The 22,301-nt window shown below is 51.9% G+C and overlaps 2 protein-coding genes across 4 annotated transcripts in view; both read right to left on the bottom strand.

Moving 5' to 3' along the window:
• SNRNP27 (small nuclear ribonucleoprotein U4/U6.U5 subunit 27) lies at positions 1-9,419 on the bottom strand. The gene is made up of 6 exons (XM_053270281.1): positions 9,261-9,419; positions 5,984-6,104; positions 3,851-3,963; positions 3,384-3,463; positions 980-1,044; positions 1-330 (listed from the first exon to the last, which is right to left on the bottom strand). Exons 1-6 carry the CDS (start codon positions 9,295-9,297, stop codon positions 276-278), a joined length of 471 nt encoding a protein of 156 aa, XP_053126256.1. The 5' UTR covers positions 9,298-9,419; the 3' UTR covers positions 1-275.
• A 2,082-nt stretch (positions 9,420-11,501) lies between these two features.
• ADD2 (adducin 2) overlaps positions 11,502-22,301 on the bottom strand; it is a 72,775-nt gene continuing 61,975 nt past the window's right edge. For all 3 annotated transcript variants that reach the window (XM_053269368.1, XM_053269371.1, XM_053269369.1), the window contains exon 15: positions 11,502-21,233. In XM_053269368.1, coding sequence (XP_053125343.1) covers positions 20,920-21,233 — 314 coding nt within the window. In that variant the 3' untranslated portion in view covers positions 11,502-20,919. The remainder of the gene's footprint in view (positions 21,234-22,301) is intronic.

The raw sequence follows: 22,301 nt of genomic DNA, 5'->3' as shown, positions 1-22,301 counted from the left end.
TTCAGGTTTCTCTTTTTAATTTAACTGACAGTATTTAAAAACCCAAACCTACAAAACAGTAAATACAACAATGCAAAAGGAAGTTGTTTCATGCAAATCCCGAACACATTGTTAGAGGAAGATGTATGACCATCTCACCCCATAGGACAATGCCACTTTCACAAACAAGATCCCCAGTATGAGTGGGAAGCTGCCGGGATCCTCTTAGCCACAGGGGTTGCCGTTAAGGCAATTAAATGACTAAAGTCGCCCTTCAAGTGTCACAAGTGTAGGCATCAGGCGATAAAATCCAGAGGCCTGTTGAACCCACCTTTCCTGTTCATGTACTGCCTGCAAGGAGAGAAAGCCAACTTCAGCAAGGAGCCCCACTGAGGCTGCGTCACCTCAGCCCTGCCCCCCGCATTTGCTCCTAACTCCCAAGGCAAGTATGTTCTACAAAGCAAGAAAGGGGGAATCAGACACCGGTGTTCTTTTTGTTCAGATCCCTTTTTATAAGTTAAAATAAAGGAATGCCACCGAGAGCTCTTTGTGCAAGTCTTCCTGTGAAGCAAGTGGTGCTGGGCGAAGGAAGGGTCTCCCCAACACAGGAGGAACCTCAGAGCTCCCACTCTGGGCACTCTCTACTAGGGATGTGCAGGAACTGGTTTGTGCACTCCCGGGAGGCGGGGGCATGGGGTGGCAGGGATGGGCCAATGCGCGTGCACATGGCGTGCACACGCATGACGCTGTATGACGCTGACCAGGGCTGTGAGAGGTATGCTGCAGTCACACGCCAGCTATTTTGGGGAGAGTGCTGGCGGGTGGGGTGGGGGAGAGTGTTGGGGCAGGTAAGGGCACCCTCCATGCCTCTTAAAGGAACCCCCCACACCTCCTAACCGGCTTGGACGCTGGACCTTCGAACCAGTTCGGTGCTCCATAGAAGGAGCACTGAACCAGTTTGTGCACATTCCTACTCCCTACAAGTGAAGGGTAGGCTAACCTGTACTTCCTCTTCTGCGACACATTGATAGCATAGGCATTGACAGAGCCGTCCACTTTCTTGCCCTGCAAGACACAAGGAGAAATCCAAAGGTCATCTTCAGGCAACAGGGAAGAGAAAGAAGCTCTATGCATCTCCAGGAAGCTCCTCAGCCCTTTGTATCCCCCTCAGCTGCTTTTGCTTACCCCTGTTGGGGAACCTGCCTTGGGTTACAAGGCCAACCCCTAACACTTCCATGAAGAATTAGACCAGCCTTTCTATCTTCAAGGAACCCTTCCCACAGCAATGTGCTTGTCAGAGAATCCTCATATTTATTTTATTGTTAACTTGGCAAAGAGGCACCTATTAACGTGGTGATTCTCTTTTATTTAGCAGGGGGAAAGTAACTGGCCCTATCCACCCCCAGCACAGTACTTCCGGTGACTGTTGCTGGTGTCTATCTTGTGTTTCTTTTTAGACTGTGAGCCCTTTGGGGACAGGGATCCATTTTGTTTATCTTATTTATTTGTTATTTCTCTGTGTGAACCGCCCTGAGCCATTTTTGGAGGGGCGGTATAGAAATCAAATAATAAATAAAGTTAAATGTATATACCGCCTTTCGTTAAAACAATCCCTATATGTCTAGTTTGGAAATCTTCCATGGTCTTGAAGATTCTGGGGGAATGTTTGAGAATGCTCTGTTCTCCACAGCACTGGTCAAGGCCCATCAGGCCTTGCGTGATCTCTAGGAGAGGAGTGGGCAGACTTCCGACTCACAGGATCTACTTTGTTATGAGAATCCCAAGGTCTACCAGCTGGAGCAGATGCACCGTGTTGACTTGGGAGGCAGAGAGAGCTCCCGACCTGTTGCAGCCCATAAGCCTTTCACTGGCACAGACATGCACAAATCTATCTCTGAGTTCCTCAAGATCAGGAATCCTACGCAGAAATGCTAATGCTGGCCTGCTGATCAAAGGCAACCAGCTGATACTCATATTTTACAGGCTAGGAACACGCTAGAAACATGAGCAATTAGCACAAGGCCAGCAGTGGCAGAGAATTATTTCTTAACAATTCGAAGGAGCAACAAATTGTGTCAGCACTCTGAGACACAAAGGCTGGTATTATAACTGGGCCACACCAAGGCTCAGGAATACACACCTCCACGGACCAGGCAAGCAAGTGTGCACATGACTGCAGCCCTGTTGTGGTTGCTGCTGTTAAACTACTGGGAGTCCAAGCCCTGCCTTGCTGGTCTACTGCAAGCCGCCCAACAATCTACCAGTAGATTCTAACCTACCTTCTGCCCACATCCAATATTCTCCTGTAGCTGTGCAGTGCAGGAACATTAGCCAAGCCCAAGCTTCCTCCCTGGGAAACTTTTTCCAGTCATTTCTGATCTTCTAAGACAGACACCCACAATAGGCTCCCAAGGAATCCATGGCTCCCTGGAGCACAGTTTGAAGGTGAATGATCATTTACAACACAACTGCAAGTGCTGGTTGGTTTAGGCAGTGGGCGCACCAACATCAATGCATCAAGTGCAAACAACAAGAAGAGGGGAAACACGTGTGTGGGGGAGGGAGAACGTTATTTCCCCCACAAAAAAGAACAAGTTTCCCCCCCTGAAATTCTATTTCTGTATGAGCAGAGTACTGTTTAAGAGAAGGCTGCTCTAATAAGCAGCTTGGGAATATGCAAGAGTTTGGAACTGTATTTTGATCAAATGATGTAATTTGTAATAAAACTTGTTTATTATTATTTATTTACACAGTCAGACAGGTGTTATTGACTGGTTTGTTTTATCCAGACATCGAGTCCTTCCCAAGGACCTGGGATGGCTGAATTTTATTATCAATGTTGTTGCTGTTATTATATTATTATTACAATTATTATTATATGTTACGTTATTATTATATGTTATGTGTTTATGTTACGGACCCTTGAACATGAACATATTGATCCAAAATGCATCTGACTCAAGAAAGCATTTCCTGAGTGGGGTTTCCCCCTTTGTGTTTTCTTGCCTGTGTCTCTGCCGCCCTCTTGGAACATAGGAAGCTGCCATATAGCAAGTCAGACCCTTGGTCCATCTAGCTCAGTATTGTGTTCACAGACTGGCTACCAAGGTTGCAGGCAGGAGGAATCTCTCTCAGCCCTATCTTGGAGATGCAGCCAGGGAGGGAACTTGGAACCTAGGTGGTCTTCCCAGAGCGGCTCCATCCCCTCAGGGGAATATCTTCCAGTGCTGCTCACACTTCTAGTCTCCCATTCAAATGCAACCAGGGCAGACCCTGCTTAGCTAAGGGGACAAGTCATGCTTGCTACCACCAGACCAGCTCTCCTCTCCTGGCACTCTATAGTGCCAAGGGGACCCCTCAATTTGCTGCCACTGGCCTCTTAGGGCTACCAAAAGGCCACTCACTTTAGTCGTGTCAAAGGTCGCAAATCCCATCATTTTCATCATTTCAATTTCTTCTTCTGTTTTGCCCTCCATGTCTTCTTCTGGAAAGGAAACCAAGGCACAACAGGGAGATAAAGAGAAGGTGTGGCAACCAGGAGGACCTTGCTCCCTTTGCATATGAAGAGGGGAAGGTGCACACCTTTGATGTGCAAGGCAACTGATCCTGGGCAGAGGAGCCCCTCAGCTGCGAGGCAAGCCGGCTCTTGCTGGCTCTTCCTGCAGAGGAAGGCACACACTTCTACTGCCTATTGAACCAAACACCTTTTGAGCAAAGATAAGATCCTGCTCAAGTTAGCAGCACCCCACCCCTCCAACCCCCAAAGCCAGATTATTCCGTCCACAAGTAGAGAGCTGGAGTTCGCAAAGGCGCCTCATGCCAAGATGTTTGCCAGCTTAGCTTGCAAAACCCCAGGCCCCTGTGTCCTTACCTGTGATCTGGCGCTCTTTGCCTTTGGTATCTTTGCCCTCTTTCTTCTCATCATCTCTCCGTTCTTTCTGTCGAAGAGGAGAAGAGGAGCTTGATCTATGCCGCCTTGGAGACCTAGAACCATCAAACCAGTGCAGTCCTCACCTTAACAAGGGGGGGCTAGCAAGGGCACTTGCCCCCATATGAGAGAGTAACCAAACGAGAAGCACTTGCACAGTTGCAGGGCCCCAGGAGGGTGCAGAAACAAGATTAAAAGCAAAGCCGACCAAAAGCACACATTAGGAGCATACATCTATGGGTCGGAGGTGTGTCACCCCCCCCCCATCCTCACTGAAGAATCACAATCTGGTTATTTCCCCCTTGGGGGAACCACAGAACTGGGAACAAGGACGTGGCATTACCTGTCTTCCTTGTCTCTCTTAGAAAGGCGATCCACAGACTCCAGATAGTTGGTGGGGAATCACCAGATCTCGGCCTCTCTGCACGGCCTCATCATCGCCCCCTGGTGCCTTAACAGAGCCTAGCAAGCTCTGCAGTCTCGCTGCAGGGAGGACCTCCTGTCTGGCAAGAGTTCCTCCTCCCAGGAGACTGCCGCCTCGGAGAGTTACCAACTTAGCTCCCTCCAGATTGTCAAAGAAAGGGCAGGAAGGGCGAGGATGAGCCCTCGAGCATCAGGCTGGCATTCCAACCCCCTAGAAGATGGGACTTGTTAATGGGATGTGGCAGAAGAGAGGGGGTGGGTCCACAGCTCAGTGGCAGAGCAGCTGCATCACATGCAGAAGGTCTTAGGTTCAGTCTCTGGCGGCAGCAGCAGCAGCAGCAGCATCTCAAGGTAGGGCTGGGAAAGGCTCCTGCCTGAAACCTTGGGGAGTTGCTGCCAGTTAGTGCAGGCAATACAGTCTGACTCGGTATACGGCCGCTTCCTATGTTTCTAGAGAAGTGCAGGATTCTGCAACCAGGTTGTCAAGTTAAGAACATGAAAACAGCCCTGCTGGATCAGGCCCAAGGAGGCCCATCCAGTCCAGCATCCTATTTCACACAGCGGTCCACCAGATACGTCTGAGAAGCCTACAGGCAAGAGGTGAGGGCATGCCCTTTCAACCTCCTTTTAGTTGCTATGGATCCGCCTCTGCTTGGAAAGGGGAATCCATACCAGATTCCCCTTTACAAGCATCCTAAACCTGGCTGAACCGGTTCGAGTGCATGAACCAAACCGGTGGCTGGTTCTAACAAACTAGTTTACAGACCAGTGGTTCAGTTCGAATTCGAACCCAACTGCCCAGAATGGTTTCATGCAGACCCCTAACACACACAGGACTGTAATTTAGTATGCGTTAGCTCAGGGGTTCTCCAAGTTGGGTCCCCAGAGATTGTTGGCCTGCAACTCTCATCACAAGAACCCCTAGGTCAACCAAGAGCAGATTTTTGGTACTTTACAGAACAGCCCTTGCTCCAATGGGTTGCAATCCATTGCAGAAATAGAATTCAGATCCGGGAGAGGATGCGAGAGAGAGAGAGATCCTTCCCAAGGAAGGTGGCACATACAGTCCTAAGGAGAATGCAAGGACCTCAGAGACATCAGCTTACTGGATACACAGAAAAGGCTTGTGTCTGCCTTGCATCCAAGGACATGGAGTCCCCCTGCTTGGTCAGCTGAATCCTGCCCCAGGCCTTTCTACCTGCCCAGTCAGCAAACATCAACAACTGTGCGGAAGCACAAAGCCTTCCTCACTGTCAGAGACCAAAGCAAAGCCCCTGCAGGAGGTGGGAGGGAAGGCAGTTGTGGCAGGTTAAGGCTACCATGAGACAAGGAGGACAGAAACAGTTCAACGGCCACGATCAGATGCTGCCTTTCCATTTCACTGGCAAGGGACCCTCCCTTCACCTCTTCTTGCATGGCAGACAGGAAGGAAGTTTGTTGCCAGGGAAGCGCCTTCACACCTCCCTGGCAGTTTCCCTGAGGAAGTCATATCCAGGCTCTCTCTGCCCCCCACCCCTCGGGGTTTCTCACTGAGAGCGCTGCTAGCCAGTCCTGTCCTTGCAGGCACACAGACACACTGCCTACAACAAGAAAGGTAGTTACAGAACAAGTTAACCAGAAACTCCGCACTGCTCTCTGATGCCACCTCCTCACCTGGATCGCCGCCTATGTGGGGAGCGTGAACGGCTTCTCCTTCTGTCTCTCTCCCGGGACCTCGACCGCTCCCGCCGCCTCCTCTCCCTTTCACGTGAGGCTGACCTGGAACGTCTGCGTTCTTTTAAAAAAGAGAGAGAGAGAAGCTATCTGTAGAGGCAATGGCAGGAGACTCCGTTCCAGGCACAGCGAACTCCCTGCATTTGGGGGGAGATGGCTATTCCTTTTGTATTAAACTCCGCCAAAGAGCTTCAGGAACCGCAGTCTCGTGTGCTCTCAGCCCTCCTGCTCAAAGATTGTCCCCATGGAAATGGTTAGTCTGACTGGGTTGATTACTGATTAAAACCGGGGTTCTCAAACTTGCGTCCAGAGATGTTGCTGGACTACAACTCCCATAATCCCCAGCAGTTGATGAAAATCGATGATTTTTTAAATTAAAAAACACAGTTTTAAAATTTCAAATTGGATTTGAATTAAAAAACAATTTGTTAAAAAAGAATCTAGGTTAAATATATCATCATGAATACTAACAACAATGACTAGTTATAGTCTAGGAGTGGAGAGCTGGTCTTGTGGTAGCAAGCATGACTAAAGCCCTGGTTGCATACGAATGGGAGACTTGATGTGTGAGCACTGGAAGATATTCCGCTCAGGAGATGGAGCCGCTCTGGGAAGAGAATCTAGGTTCCAAGTTCCCTCCCTGGCAGCATAACCATGATAGGGCCGAGATAGATTCCTGCCTGCAACCCTGGAGAAGCCGTTGCCAGTCTGTGTAGACCAGGGTTTCTCAACGTGTGGGTCCCCAGATGTTATTGGACTTCAACTCCCATAATCCCCAGCCCCAGTGGCCATTGGTTGGGAATTATGGGAGCTGAAGTCCAATTACATCTGGGGACCCACACGTTGAGAATCCCTGGTGTAGACAGTACTGAGCTAGATGGACCAAGGGTCTGACTCTGTATATGGCAGCTTCCTATGTTACATGTTAACACCAGTATATGGGTATGAGAGATAACGGTTCTGATCAATCCTATTCTGCAGGTGATGTACATGCGGCGCATACACATGCAATCAGGCCCTTGCCAACTCCGCAAAGTGCAAAGACAAAGAGAGAATTTGGGAGAATGGAATAGATCTGAACAAGGAGGAGTTGGAGTCTGGATATAAATGTACAAGACAGGGAGGGGCATAGAAAGTGAAGCCAAAAGTGAACCGAACATATTCATGCAGTCTTGAGGAAATCTTTTCTCAATGTACCCTCCCTTGTAGAAGGGAAATACCTATCATGGCAGCAGGCCGTAAGAGACCCCATGTGCGAATATTTTACTGGTGTTCCTGTGGGCAAGACAGGTGTGTGTGCGAAGTGAACAGTGCAACAAAGAAATGCAAGGCCTGGTTGCCCGAAGGAAACAGCATTATGAGAAGTGAGCATCTACTAGAGAGCGTACCTACCTTCTAAAAATGAAACCTACATCTACCTCTGAATATGTATTAAGGTTATATTGGACATCAATAATGTCCAGTAATAACTAGAAAATAATGATTAAAGTGAATCTTCCTGACTAGTGATTCAAATCATTAAACTGAGTCTTTCTGTGAAGTGATTTAAATCAATTTGATTTAAATCAAACCAACCCTGATGCCACAATGGCCTGGGAGGATGGGAGCTGCTGTCCAGCAACATCTGGGGACCCCAGGTTGAGAACCCCTGGATTAAGGCAGAAAGCCCACATTAGGTTTTCAGTCTATTTCTGCCCTGCCTTGTGCATGAGGGCTCCAGAGTGGTCTGCAGTACAGAAAACCTATTAACAGTAGGTCGTCCCCAAGAAATCCATTACCAACAGTAATGGTTGTAACTTAATACTGAGCACTTGTTTTAGAACATTTAATGCTTTACAGGCTGCTTGGAAGTAAGAACCCTCCCCCCCCCCAACCCTGATGGCGACATTTATGTTTTAGCTATGAATTTAAATGAGATGCACACACACACAGGGAAACACTCTTTCTCCTCCGGGAGCATGGCATTTACCTCCTTCTGTATCTCACACCCCTCTTTCCCCAAGGAATACAGGCCAACATCAGAGCTTGCCCTAACTTGTCCTCAAAGCCAAGTTAAGGAAGTTAAGAAATGAACATAAGAACATCTGAACAGCCCTGCTGGATCAGGCCCAAGAAAGCCCATCTAACCCAGCATCTCGTTTCACACAGTGGCCAACCAGATGCTAGAAGCCTACAGCAGGAGTTGAGGGCATGCCCTCCCTCCTGCTGCTACTCCCCTGCAACTGCAAATGGGGAAGAAGGGAACACTTTTGCTACCAAGATCATCATCATAGATGCATCTATGCCATCAGGGTAAGTGGTGCTCTAGAAAGCTTCATAAGGAGAACAACAACAACAACTGCCCAGAAGCAGAACACGAAGTCAAAAGTGGGGAAAGAAGAGAGTAGCAAGGGAGAAAGGGCCAGCACACACAGGCTACAAAGATTAGAATTGTTTGGACCATGGTATTTCCCGTGACACTCCGTGGATACGAAAGCTGGACTTTGAAGAAGCAAGAGAGAAAAAGCATTGACGCTTTTGAACTTGGGTGCTGGAGAAGACTTTGGAGGAGACCATGGTCAGGCAGGACAACAAACCAATGGGTCCTAGAACAAATCAAGGCAGAATTTTCACTCGAGGCACAAACAAACTCTCATACTTTGGACACATTACGGGAAAGCCCAGCTCCCTCGAGAAGTCCATAACGCTGGGGAAAGTGGAAGGAAAGAGAAGAAGAGGACGGCCAGCAGCCAGGTGGGTGGACTCGATGACGACAGCCATGAAGGCACCACGGAGAGACGGTAAAGGCCGAGCTCAAGACAGACCATCCTGGAGAGAATCTATCTGTGTGGTCGCTAAGAGTCGACACCGACTGGACGGCACTTAATCAGCCAATCAGTGGACTACAGCTCCCAGCATCCCCAGCTGCTGCCATGCCTTTTGCTTGGGGATTATGGGAGTTGTAGTCGACAACACCTGGGAATCCCTGTGAGAGGGAAGGCTGCCACCAGGGAGGCCTGCGCGCGAACCCCTCCCCAGCCACGAAGCGCACCCGAGTGAGTCGCTCCCTCTCAGCTTAGCGCACCTCGCAGGGCTGTTGTGAGGACAGAATTGGGGGGGGGAGCTAAGTACGCCATCCCAACAGGCGCCCTCTGAGGAGCCCACCCACGAGGCCGAAGCGGGGGAGGAATCAGGGCTGGGGCGCGGGGAGGGGGCGGCTGCTGAGCCAGCGACTCACCCCTGCGGGGAGGGGACCGCGAGCGGCTCCGGCCCATCTTCGCCGCCTGCGCGTCACCCTGCGCAACGCTCCTTTCCGCCGCCTGGAACGACTTCCGGTCACGGACTAGTGCGCTCCTTTCGGCTCCGGCTGGCAACACGCCGTCACCGCCTCGGGTTCCACTTCCCGCCTCTGGGATTGGCCCGCCCTGATTCCCATAGAGATAAAATGCCAGAAGACTCTTTGCTTTGTCGGCAGTAGGCGCTTCCGGGTGTTCGTCGGCAGCCCCTGCTTTGTGCTCCCTCGGGGGTGAAATGCGGAAACTGGAGACATGATGCAGCAAAGGCATAAGAGTTCCTGCTCGTCCTAACTCCCCTTATTTCGTGTGAAATAATAAAAATAAATTGCTTTGAAAACATTTTTAAATGCCTTACCAAAAATGCAGGGCGTGCGGGGGGAGCGGAGTCTAAGGAGTCTAAGGTATTCTGTCTATATCCAGGGGTTCTCAAACTTGGGTCCCGGTCGTAGCTGTTGTACTACAACTCCCATCATCCCCAGCCATTGCGGCCAGGGTCCCCAGCTGTTGTACTACAACTCCCATCATCTCCAGCCGCCATGGCCACTGTCTTGGAGCCCCTTGCCAGCGGGACTGGCCCAACGCCCAAGACATTTGGCAGACCAACCTGCCTCTTCCTGCAGGGTAAGACTTTCCACCCACCCACCAGCGGTCCAGATCTCCAGGCTGCAGCTGAGAGCAGCAGAGAAAAGCTGCTTATGGAAGGGATGGAAGCCTGCCTGCCTGCCTGGGATGGCCCAAGGGGGCTGCTGTGGAACCTGCCCCCCCGCCCCCCCCCCCCACTTTGTGGAAGAGGCCACCAGAGCAGTGAAGCCGGTTGCCTGTGCTGGCAAAGGATTGCACAAACAGTGATCCACCATCCAGGCCAGACGCAGCCCACTAGCCCCGTGAGTTGTGCTGGGCTTGATGCATCCTGAATTGTGCAGGCTTGAGCTTGTAGCCGAGGATGTCAGAACAAGACAACCACAGGAGCATTGCCTTGCTGGATCAGGTCAGAGGCTGAGCTAGGAGAGGGATTGCCCACCTGTGGTCTGCAGACCACTGGTGGTCCACAAGGGTACTGCAGGTGGTTCGTGGGGTGGAAACAAATTAATGATAATAGTATAATCTCATACACTCTTACTATCCTATTCAGTATTACATTTGCTATGTTTGTGAGCATAATTAATTAGAATAGCTGCATTTTTAATACTCCTTGATATAGAAGTTTGACTCCCATCAGCCATAGAGCTTTGTTAAAAAAGGTTTTAAATGGCTTGCTTAAATGGTGAGCCACAAAAACCTTCAATGTTGAAGTCGTGGTCCGCATTAAGGAAAAGGTTGGGGACCGCTGAGCTGGTATAAAGGAGCAGCTCTCTGGCACTGAGCAGTCAGTGTCGGGATCCACGCAGACTCGGACCCAGAGGAGATCCAGGAGGAGGAGGAGGAGGTGCAGCCCACCCCGCCCCCGAGACCTGGCCCCAATAAATGCCCCTTCCGGTCTTCCAGAGCCTCAGCAGCTGGAGCTTGTCGGACCTCCTTCAGTCGGCCCCTCAGAGAAACCCTGGGGACCCAGTGCCTCCCACCTGCCTTATCCCTAGGACCCCCACCCACCACCACCACCACTGCCCCGTCACCTCCAGGCACAGAGGCAATGCCATGCCAAGGCAGTGCTCCAGCTCTAGAGGCAGCATGCTCCAGCTCTAGAGGCAGCATGTTCACTGAGTTCCTTCTCAAAGGGTCTCCTCAGGTGCCCACTTTGGATCTCCTCAGGTGCCCACTTTGGATCAGGGCCAGCCTGAGCATCCAGAAGGGGCTGGGGGGAGGGCCTCCTGGCTCCTGTATAACTGCTCTGTTTGGAGCCAGCCTTTGCTGGGACACCCTGTCACCCCCCGGCATGGGCAGTTGGTGCTTCTGGGAAGCTCACCTGAAGAAGTTGATGGGCTCTCCTGTTAGTTGTTGCCAGCATGTGGTACTCAGGAATACCCTGTCTCTGAACAGGGAGGTTCCATGCACAGCCAACGGCCCTTGCTGGACCTGTGTCCTCCCTGTATGTGCTGATGTTTCTGTTAACAAGCTATGGATTCTGTTAGCAAGCTGTGGGTCCCCTATTGGCCCTCAATATGGAGGCACAGGGACTCGAACCCACAGCCCCATGGATGCACCTTGTGCCAGCCCCTATGAAAAACAGAGATCCTCAAACTGGGTTTGGTGTTCTGGTGAAAGTTTATTTGTGTCTGCTGTTGTATTTGTGTTGAGCAATCAAAAGGAGACAAAAGCTTTTCAAGAAGTCTCAGATCCTGACAGGGCGCCGCTTCTTGCTTGGCCTGGAACCTTTCCGTCCCACGGCAGCAGGCAGCAGCACCCTCCCGGCTGAGCGCAGTGGCACTCCCACTGTGCCCCCCGTCTCCATCAGGTCAAGAAGAAGAGCAAAGACAACCACCGGTACGTAGCAGCAGGGCCATGCAGCGTAAGCAGGCTTGCAAAGCGACGCCGTTCGGAAGGGTCTCCGCTGCGGATTCCCAAGATTCTCTCCAAGACAGCAAGTAGTCAAAGGCTTAGAAAACCAAAGGAAGATAGAAAATTGCAAAAGAACAAACCACCAAGAGAGAAATGGCCAGTCTCATTGTCTCAGTCCTTAAAAAGTGGCCAGAGTCAGGAAAAGACAGGCTTTTGTGTAGCAGTGCACAGAGAGAAGAGCCTCAAGTCGCAAGAGGGTGATTATTTACACGAGAACCCCAAAGGCGAACTTCACAATATCCGTCAAAGGCCAAGCGGGGTGGGGGTGGGGGGCTAGTTATTGACAGAGGGCGACATGAAATAGCACTTTGAAGCAACGATTGTCAGACACACACATTTCACATCTAGCAGCCCGACTGGTACACAGAACATTGTTATCTGTCTCTGTTTAAGAATGGTTTCATTTCTCTCCCGCTGACCTGGGCCAAGGTGAGCTTCCGGGGAGCTGCCAGCAAGAGATCTGTGGCCGACCCTTAACACCAGGCCGTGCCAGAGCGTGCGGCTTGTTCCCAGTCCACACTTCCTACTGGAAGAAAGAGCAGCAGGGCAGGTGGGCTGGAGACTGCTCTGGACTTGGAACTCCGCTCCGTGGGCCCCTGACACTGACTCTGGCCATTGCTAATGCCAGTGGACGGTGGCTGCTGTGACAGCCTCGGTAAAAGCCCCAGAAGCTGCCCTGCCTCCTCCAAGGGGTAGCACTGCTTAACCACTCAATCAGAAAGAGGGATCTGATGTCATTTGGTATTTCCCGTTGTTACTTTTCTCCAGTAGCCTTTTGCCCTTGTTGGAGCAATGTCGCTGCCCCCTCTGCAACTCCGCCTTGACCTTCCACACAAACCTGGTGCTACTGCACACCCACAAACCCAGGCTCTCTGACCGTGGCCCTAATCAGGCGGGCCTCGTTCACAAAATGGTTCGGATCTAGTTTTCATGTGGGCGACTGACACTGGTGTGGTTGTGTGGACCCATGCCAAGGTGGGAATCTCAGATTCATCTGGGGCTACACACCGTCTTGGCATGAGTTCATATAGTGGCGCCCATGTGGTTGACGCACATTCAACCTAGATTTGAATGAGGACGTGGACCAGGCCTATAGCTGGCTTTATCCCCATCAGCTAGTTGGCTTTCCTGCCATTCTGCTTTGCATCTGGGAAAGGTGGTCTTAGGCACAGAGTCCAGCACTCTGACGGGGCCGGGTTGCTGAGCGTAAGCCACACCATTCCTCTGCCGTCTGCAGCACCGTCCCTTCAAGATGCTGCTTGCTGAGCTGATGCTGGCTTCTTCTGCTCTTCCCCACAAGACTGCCTCCCTGCACCCCTCTCCCATTGCAATCTCCCAGGTCAGCACCTCCTTCCTCCCTTTCAGACACCAAGGGTGTTGCACAGAGGTTTTGCGGCTGGCTGCTTGGAGCATGGATGGAAGGCCTGGCCACAGAGGCAGTGAGCAACACAGTCCTGCAACACCTTGCAGGGAGCTGGATTGGACTTGCAGGTTGCTTGCTGACCCCCCTGTGTGGCTGGAAAGAAGGCAACCGTTGAGCGCCACCCCACCCCACCCCCCGCCGTTCCAGAAAGCTCCAACGACTGCGATGCAGAAGGAGCCCCAAGCCTCTCTTTCCCAAGCAGGCAGACAGGCATGGCTTTGAGCTGCCTGCAAGGGGGCAAGGAAGAGCAGAGCAGAGCTCCACCTTTCTGCCCGTCTCAGGCTCCTTAGGAAGTGAAGACCCCCTGATCAGCTGCGTAAGTGCCGAGATAATTGCAGGGTTGTTTTGAAATAATCACACACTTGCTTATGCCTTTCTCATTACATGGAATAAGTGCTCCCGAGGACAGATGCAAAAACGTATAAATGAATAACTACTACGTAAATATCTTGTAATTACAGAGTGAGGCTGGGAGCCTTTTGTCCCCCACTAACTCAAGTGATTCGCTCAAGCTAAAAACAAGGAGAGCAACTGGGGGGTGGGGGTGGGTTAGTGATTTGGAGCTATTCTTAAACCATCAGGGCACAATCCTTCCAGAATATATTCAAGGCAAGCCCCACTGAAGGGAAGGGCATGCTGCAATCCTGAGCTCAGGAATTTCCTGGGGGATGGTACCTGCCATTGGGGTCATTAAAACTTCTGAGTGTCGTAAGCAATTTGGGCTTTCTGGTTGAGATCCCTGCAGCAAGCACTGTTCCACTGAAAATTGGAACTGCGCTAGTGACTGGGCATCTGGGCATGAAAGGCAGAGCCTTATCTGTGGTGGTGCTGGAAAGCCAAGGGAACACCTTGCCACAGGAAACCCCCCTGCCTTTTGGCAGCTAAGATCTCTCTTTTTTAACAGGTGGTTTTTGGGACTGCCTTTTAAAGATGGTCTTTGGGTTGCTGCTGTTTTTCTGTATCATCTCTGAATTCTACTTTTATTTTAATGCTTGAATTGATCATTTTTAATACCTTGCTTTAATTTTTGTTAATTGTTGGCTGCTCTTTAATAGAAGAGTGGGATGACAATCTTGAAAATAATGCATAAGCAGCTGGAACAAAAAGGAGGGATTTCGGGTCCAGGGAAGAAGTCTTCGTCTCACTTCTTTCATTTATTCACAGAGTTTGCAGATGCAACAGAAATAAGCCACCATATAGATGGCTCTCCCGGCCTATTTAACGTCCCGAGTTACCTTTGCGGTCTCATTCTGTCCTCTCAGCTAGAATCCGGCCTTGCCTGCTTACAGCTTCCCCACAGGCACTTTCTCCTCTGATCCCAAATGCTGCCTAACCTCTAAAGCCACCTGCATAAGAAAAAGCAAATCTCCTGTGGGTGCGGGCCATGCTCACCGTTTTCAGCCCCACCCATTTAGCCCCAGCCCTTTCCATGCCCCTTCTTCACAGAAACAGATAGGAAGCAATATTTATGCAGTGCCCAAGAGTAGTACCCCTGAGCGTGCACACGGTGTCTTTTCCTCTGGACTTCGCAACGGCAAGCGCCTATCCCATTCCCCACACACTTTGCAAACGTAATGATTCCCTCCCGCTAGCCTTGTCTACCTGCACTTGGTGCATCTGGTCGTGTGGATTGGCCCAACGACAGCTGAGGCCACAAGACAGGTTGCAGTCTTTAATGTGCTGCTCACAGGGCTGTTGGCCATTTTGGCCACCACTGACGGGCGCAGCGAGCCCTCTAGGATTTGGCACGTGGGGAGAAAGAAGAGAGCAGGAAGGAGCCTCTGCCAGCTTCCAGGACCAACGGCCGAGTTTAGAGTTTACGTTACCTCCCTCTGTAAAAACGATGTGGTGTCTCACCTCCTCCCGTAACCACATTCCGAGAACCCTGCAGCCCAATGCTTGAAAGCAGGAGTTCCCAACCAATGGCTTTCCAGATGTCACCAAACTACAACTCCCACCATCAGGCCAGCAACATCTGGAGAACCTCTGGTTGGTACTCTGCGATCCCCTGCTGACTGAGCAAAGTGGCACCTGCAAAAAGTGGCAATTCTCTATTGAGCAGGCAGGGCTGTCCTTAAAAAGCCCTGGCGGGATGTGGGATCTGAAGCAAATCAGCCAGTGAGGGGCCCCAGCAGGGCCTCGGGCAGTCGCCCTGCCCGAAGGACAGCGCTGGAGCATGGGGAGAGCAACATGTTGTGAACTGCCCTGAGCCATTTTTGGAAGGGCGGCATATAAATTTAATAATTAAATAAATAAATAAACTGGCCCTATCCAGCCCTGGCACAACATCCCCCCAGTGGCTGATGTCTAGCTTGTGTTTCTTTTCTAGAGTGTGAGCTCTTTGGGGACAGGGAGCCTGCTTTCTTTCTTTCTATCCATGTCAACTGCTTTGGGAACGTCTGTTGAAAGGCGGTACATCAGTAGTCAGCGTATTTGCATTAAAGCATTTTGCTTACGGCAGGCCGCCCACTGCCACGGCTAAGCCTTGTGCTGATGTGAAGTCCCTGACTGGACCAGCTCACTCCCACTCTTGCTAGCTGGCGGCACTTGTTGAGTCTCCAATCTCAGCACATCTCTCGGGCTGAGACTCCCAATTCCCTCCAGCTTCCAGCTGTGCTCCAACAACCCACATAGGAAGCTGCTTCCTAGAGAGTCAGGCTGCTGACCAGTCAAACTGGCCACCCACAGCAGGGTCCCAATCCAGGGTCTTTCTCAGCCAGAGTCGGGCAGTCGGGGGCTCGTCCCCTGACCTCTACAGCCCTTGCTGGGCCTCTGCTGAACCCACAGCCCAGCTACCGCACGGAACAACTGCTGGGACACCAGCCGGCAGACTACTAGGGAAAGGAGCGGGGTTTCCATCCAGTCCCACACCAAGCACTCGGGGGCAGCCTTAACTTTGACGGGGGCCAGTCAGCAGCACTTACACTCAGCCAAGAACAGACAGGCACTCAAGGAAACCACCCCAAGAGTCCGCAGGTGATTTCGTAGCTGCTCAAAGGGGATTTCATAGTGGTTCACAAGCAGCAAGGAAAAGGTTAAGGGTTGATGCTAGGTGCCCAGGCTGCTTCTGAGCGATCACTACAGTCATGTAAGTGGCATATACGGTATGTCCAAATGGCACCCCTTTTCTGCTGAACAACAGGGGGCACTATTTGGGAGGAAGAGCTCCTGCAGATACCCCCTGAAAGGAGTGCACACACACACACCCCACGGATATTCCCCCTGCCAGGGAATGCTCTGGAATGCCCTCCCTGTCAAGATCAGAGCTTCTCTATCTCTGGCTGTTTTTAAGGGGGCCCTTAAGACACACCTGCTTTCTCAGGCTTTTAGTTCATTTCTTTTAAATGGCTTGTTTTAGATTGTCAGGTTGTTTTAATCATTGTATCCTGTCTTCATCTTTGTTGTATTTTAACTTCTGTACGCCGCCTAGAGATGCACATGTCATGTCAGGCGGTATAGAAATAGGATAAATAAAATAAAGCTGATGAGAGAAGCACAAGAACCCAGCCGTGCTTCAGAGCACTCCTCCCGTCCCCCCACCCCCGGCAGGCCGGTGCCACAGAAAGGTCTGCTCAGCCACTCTGCATGCCCACCACCTGAGCTGGGAGAGGTGCAATTGCTGTGCAGGGGATAGACAGGCGAGCTTCTCAGGCAGGCTTAAAGGTCTGCTTTGGGATTAACTCCAAGATCCAGCTGCAGAACAGGAACGCACCAACAGCAGTGCCTCTGAAGAGCAGATGTTTCATAGGAACTGCAGCCAGGTGATTGACAAAGGGGAGACAGGCACGCTCCCTCCAATGCAGAATCCAACAGTTTTGCCCCTTTGGCATACGCACCTGGCACGGAGACCCATTTCTCTGATCGGGTCACGGATCATGCAGAACCAGTGAGCTGCAAGAAATACAGGTACGGCTGAGGAACGCAGCTTGAAATGGAGGGTGTGTGGGGGAGGGTTTCGATGTTGTTGAAGAACAACTCCCATCATCCCCAGACACAATGCATTGTGGCTGGGAATAATGGGAGTTGTAGTACAACAGCTGGAGGGCTGAGTTTGCCCACCCCTGGCTTAGATGCAACGCTCCCCCAACAACTCTGAGAAGTGCTCAGACTTGGGTATCCAGACGTTGTTGGACTACGATCCCCATCATCCTCAGCAACCATGGCCTTTGAGGATGATGGGAGTTGTAGTCCAAGAACATCTGGGGTCCCGAGCCTGAGGACCCTTGCCCAAAGTGATTCTCCTGCACAACCTACTCATTGGGTGGGCCAGTGATTTAAGCTGCATGCATCTGTAAATAAGGCTTCAGTCCTTTGCACACTTGCCTGGGGGTGAGCCCCACTGAGCACAGGGGGAGGCAAGCTCAAGGAAACATGCATAAGATTGTGCCTTAAATGTCGCCATGTTAAATTACCTGGCCTGCAGAAGCACCAAAGACCAGAGGCGCATTTGACTGAGCCGTTCCCGAACTGCTGGACATCTCCAGCTACTTATTTCCCCTTAAAAGCCAACAAATTGCTGTTTGTCTGTTCTAAAATATTCTTCTCATCCTCTGCCTTCCCTTTGGAAAAAGCGGGAATTTGGTCCTTGCCGCCAGAGAAATGGGCCTCTCTGTGCAAAGCACCACTAGAGCAGGAAGAGAAGGAAACCTCACCTATAGCCAGCTCAAGGAGAAAAATGGGGCGGACGGGTCCCCCCACTTGCAATGCACTAAGTCAGAGCTGCTGCTGCTGCTGTGGCTGCACACCCAAACACTCCCCACCATGGATGTATTTCTCTCAGTGGGGCGTGTGTGCGTGTAGGAGAACGTCCCACTGCATTGTCCTGCGTGGATCAGAGTTGTCAACAGCCACTGCCTGCGAGAGTCGCCTTGCTCCCAGAAGTGCCATTTCTTGGGGAGGGGGAGGCAAGCTTCTTCTCAGCCAGGTCTGATGCCTCCTCTAGGTCAATTGCCGGAGGAGGAGAAAAGCACCAAACCACCAAGGTGAGCAGAACAGACCAAACCGACCCCCTCCCGCTTTTGAATCAAAGGGCTTGATTAAAAACCCGGAAGAGGGCGGCTGTTTTTACCTCTTTCTCCCTGGGATTTCTCTTGATGGAAACCTCTCCCTGCCCCGCAAAGCTGCTATTTGGCCTAGTAGGAAAAAATCTGAATGTCCGTGTATGTTCTCCTTCTGGGCAAATAGCAATGAAGGGGGAGTGATTTCCATCCAGAACATGGCAAGCAGGAAAAAGATGATCCCCGTTTTGCTCCACAGTTCAGCTCTGGATCGAACCCCACCCCAAATGGCTGCCATCTGCAAAACCTTAAGAGACCAGAGATGCCGCCTACATGCATCTCTCTTGTCATGTCTATTTTTGGCCTTAAGCCTAGAGCCATTGCCACGTCTTGTGGTACTGAGTTCCACAAGTTAAGTATCGGGTGTGTAACCAAGGACTTCTTCTGCCAGCCCTGCTTCTGCTGTCTATCAACTTCACTGGGTGACTGCAAGGTCCAGTGATCCAAGACCTCATGACACTTCTTCCCCATCAGAGAGAGCCAGCCTGGTGTAGTGGTTAGAGTGCTGGACTAGAACCAGGGAGACCCGAGTTCAAATCCCCCTTCAGCCATGAAACTAGCTGGGTGACTCTGGGCCAGTCACTTCTCCCTCAGCCTAACCTACTTCACAGGGTTGTTGTGAGGAGAAACTTATGTAATACACCGCTCTGGGCTCCTTGGAGGAAGAGCGGGATATAAATGTCAAAAATAAATAAATAAATAAATAAATAAATAAATAAAACCAATGCAGACTGGATCGGGCTATCTGTCTTCCATTCTTACCCGGGAGGTTTCTTCTGAGGGGGGCACAGTCTGGTCTTGCATGCCATTTACAGATGCAGGGAATGTTCTAATGGCTTTTGAGGCTAGTGGCACGTGTGACAACCTTCCTTCATAGTGCACGAAGTGAGAAACAACTCCCCGCCCCCACAAAGCTTATTAATTACTATTACACAAGTGATATTATTGGCAGTGTGTGTTTCCTTAACGAAGACTAACAAAGTAGCACTTAGTGACTGAAGTGGAATTAGAATTCAAACATAATGCAGGCGGCGGATCCTTGGAGAGCCTTCTTCCTTTGCCTCGTTCGCGCTTGCAGCGGAAGCAGGACCTGGGTGTGCCTCCCTTGCACGGCAGGGAAGGGGCGCAGCTCACGCATCTTCGCAGCGGCTGGGAAAGAGAGAGGCATTTCTAGAACAAGTGGCAGTGGGCAGCGGAAGACCTGCACAAGGGACAGGCCACCCGAAGTGGCCTTCTCCTGCCTTGGACCACTGGTCCATCGTGCTGCTCTGTCTTGTCTACTTTGACTGGCAGCAGGGGTCTTCCCCAGCAGGGGTCTTCCCCAGCACCGGCTGCCTCAAGATTCCTCCCCACCTGGGACCTTCTGCATGCAGAGCAGAAGAGAGGCTGGAGTGGAGAAGGTGCAGCATCGGACACAGAATCTGCGCAGGTTTCCCTTCCAGACCACGCTGCAGAATCCACAGGAAGCTCTCCACACAAGGGAAACCAGTGAGTCCAGTGGCCTGATTCACAAAGAAGGTTTGAGAACCGGGACCAGAGCAAGACATTTCGGTGTCTAAGAGGTACCCTCCCTCCCGCCCAATGCGAATTACCATGGAGCACAATCCACCAGGATGTTCCTCTGCACAAGCCCCTCGGAAATGGGCAGGGGATGGACCAGAGCACCCCCGGCGTCTCCCATGTATGATATCGGGTTTGGGCAGGAGAACATCCAGGCAGATTGCGCCCCATAAGTCACCTCTCTCTGTCGCCTGCTTGGCTACCCCATTTGTGCTGGGAATGGCAGGTGTAAGAGGAACCACTCCTGGCACACACATTCCCCCAAAGACAGTTGGTGACAACTCCTTGGCACAGAAAGGAGCTTCCAGGAGCCCAGCTGGCCGCTGGGCCGGATGTTTGCTGCAGAAATCCCACAAGGGTAAATCCTGGGGTTTCCTCCTCCAAGTGCCACCCTGCAGCAAGAAGGGACCGTCCCTTCCGAAGTTCAGAGCAAATTCTGTAGGAGTCGAAGAGCAGCAATTCGGTCAAGCCGCCCAAATCGTCCAGGGCCACCACCGCCGCCTCCTTCTCTGGGCTCCCTGCTTCTGCAAGGGGCTGGTCAGCACTCAGAAGGATTCCGGACAGTGGCCGCATCATGTGTGCCACTTAGCAGCCTGTGGCAGGGGGTGGGTGGGGTGAGGACCCTGGATCCCCAGGCCTGAGATGGCTTTGATCATGAGTGCTGCAAGACACGACTGGCTGGAAGTGAGCCGTGCGAAGCAACAAGCACCCACCCCGCCCCCCAGAGGGAAAGGAAAACCCCAGCAAAGCGTTCTTCAACTTGGCGATCTCCTTGGGTTGTGGGTCCAGGGGGGATGGTGGCAGGTGAGGGGGGGGGGCTGTCTGGCAAACCCCCCAGGAAGCTCTCCTTGGCTTCCCAGGTGGCGTCGGCAGTCCCTAGCCAAGCAAGAGGGTTCCTCAGGAAGAGCCATCCCGGGGCCCTCAGCCTCTTGTTTCGGGTGCTGCCCAAGGAGAAGCCGTTGTCAGGAGAAGACTCCCCTCTTGCTTCCGTGACTGTGCATGGAGAGGGGAGGGGGAGGCCAAACGCTGGGGCTGGGGGGGCACTGCAAGGGGCTGGGGGGCATTTCAAGACTCGGCCTTCTCTTTCTTCTTGCTCTTCTTCAGGAAGGAGGGGGCCCGGAATTTCTTCTTCTTCTTGGACGGAGACTTGGATGGCGAGCCTTCTGGGGACATTGGCCCGCTGGTGACAGACTCCGTTTTGTCCTTAGCGGTGTCGGTGCTTGCGTGGGTGGTCATCTGGCTGATGCCCTTGCTCAGGACCTCCTCTACGGTTTGATCGTCGTCTTTGCCGTTCACCACCACCTCTGCCCCGGGCTCTGCCTTCTCCTCAGTGGCAGCAGGATCGGCGGGGGCCTGGACGCCGTCCGTCTTCTTCCCATCTTTCCAAGAGAAAAAGAAACTGGGGTTAATGCTTACTTACTGAGGCAACGTCTCTGGTTTCATGGGGAGTCACACTGTGGAGCCATTTGGGGTAATGGTTAAGAGTGTCAGACTAGGAGTGAGGAGACCTGGGTTCAAATCCCCACTCCGCTGGGTGACTGTGGGGCCAGTCTTGATAGCCCTAAGCAGGCCTTATGAAACAACCCCTAATAGGGCAAAATGCGAGCACGCTAGCTAGCTCCGCCTTGGTGCCAACGCGCTCCCTAACCAGGGGCGGCCCTTCCATGAGGCACGGTGAGACAGTCGCCTCAGGCAGCAAGCTACTGGGGTGCCAGCAAGATGGCAGGACGCCCTCCTGCCCTCTGCTGCTTTTTTAAAAAGGGAAGGCGGGGGAGGAGGGTGTGTGTAATGGGCGGCATTTGTTTATTGACTGTATTTGTACACCACCCCCACGGTCACCAAAGTTACGTCTCTGGGCAGTTTTTATAACAACATAAAACATATTAAGACAAGAAACAAAACATCACCACAATTTAAAACCACAATTCTAGTTAAAAAGCTTGGGTGAATAAATGCGCCTTTAAAGACCTTTCAAAAGCTGTCAGAGATGGGGAGGCTCCAATTTCAGCAGGGACATTTCAGCTGAAATGTGTTGCCTTGCAGCTGGTTCCTAACTGCAGCCCCTGGGTGTTCTGGGGATAAAAGTCACACAGAGGAAGCCGCCCCGGCTTCAGGGCTGCCCCCCTTGCGAGAACTGCTGGAACTGGGGACAGCTACAGGGCACGTGGGTGGGGCCGGCTGCTGCACTCCAGCCCCCCCCCATCACCACATTGTCCCCAGTTTCACAATGCCTGGAAAGGCTTCTTTCTCTGCCGAAGTCTGCTTTGAAGGGTCGTCGTGATAAGAGACGGAAAGAACCACGTCTGCCTCCCTGAGCTCCATGGGAGGGGGGCGGGTTGAAATTGTGAGCAAGAGATACAGAACAGGTGGGTTGCTTGCAAGGCAGATCATTTGGGGAAGGGTGGGGGGGATAACCGAGGCAGCCTGTACAATGGACACCACCAGTA

The sequence above is a fragment of the Hemicordylus capensis genome, chromosome 8 (assembly GCF_027244095.1).
Source record: "Hemicordylus capensis ecotype Gifberg chromosome 8, rHemCap1.1.pri, whole genome shotgun sequence".
Classification (NCBI taxonomy): Eukaryota; Metazoa; Chordata; class Lepidosauria; order Squamata; family Cordylidae; genus Hemicordylus; species Hemicordylus capensis.
This window is presented reverse-complemented; position numbering and strand designations above follow the sequence as displayed.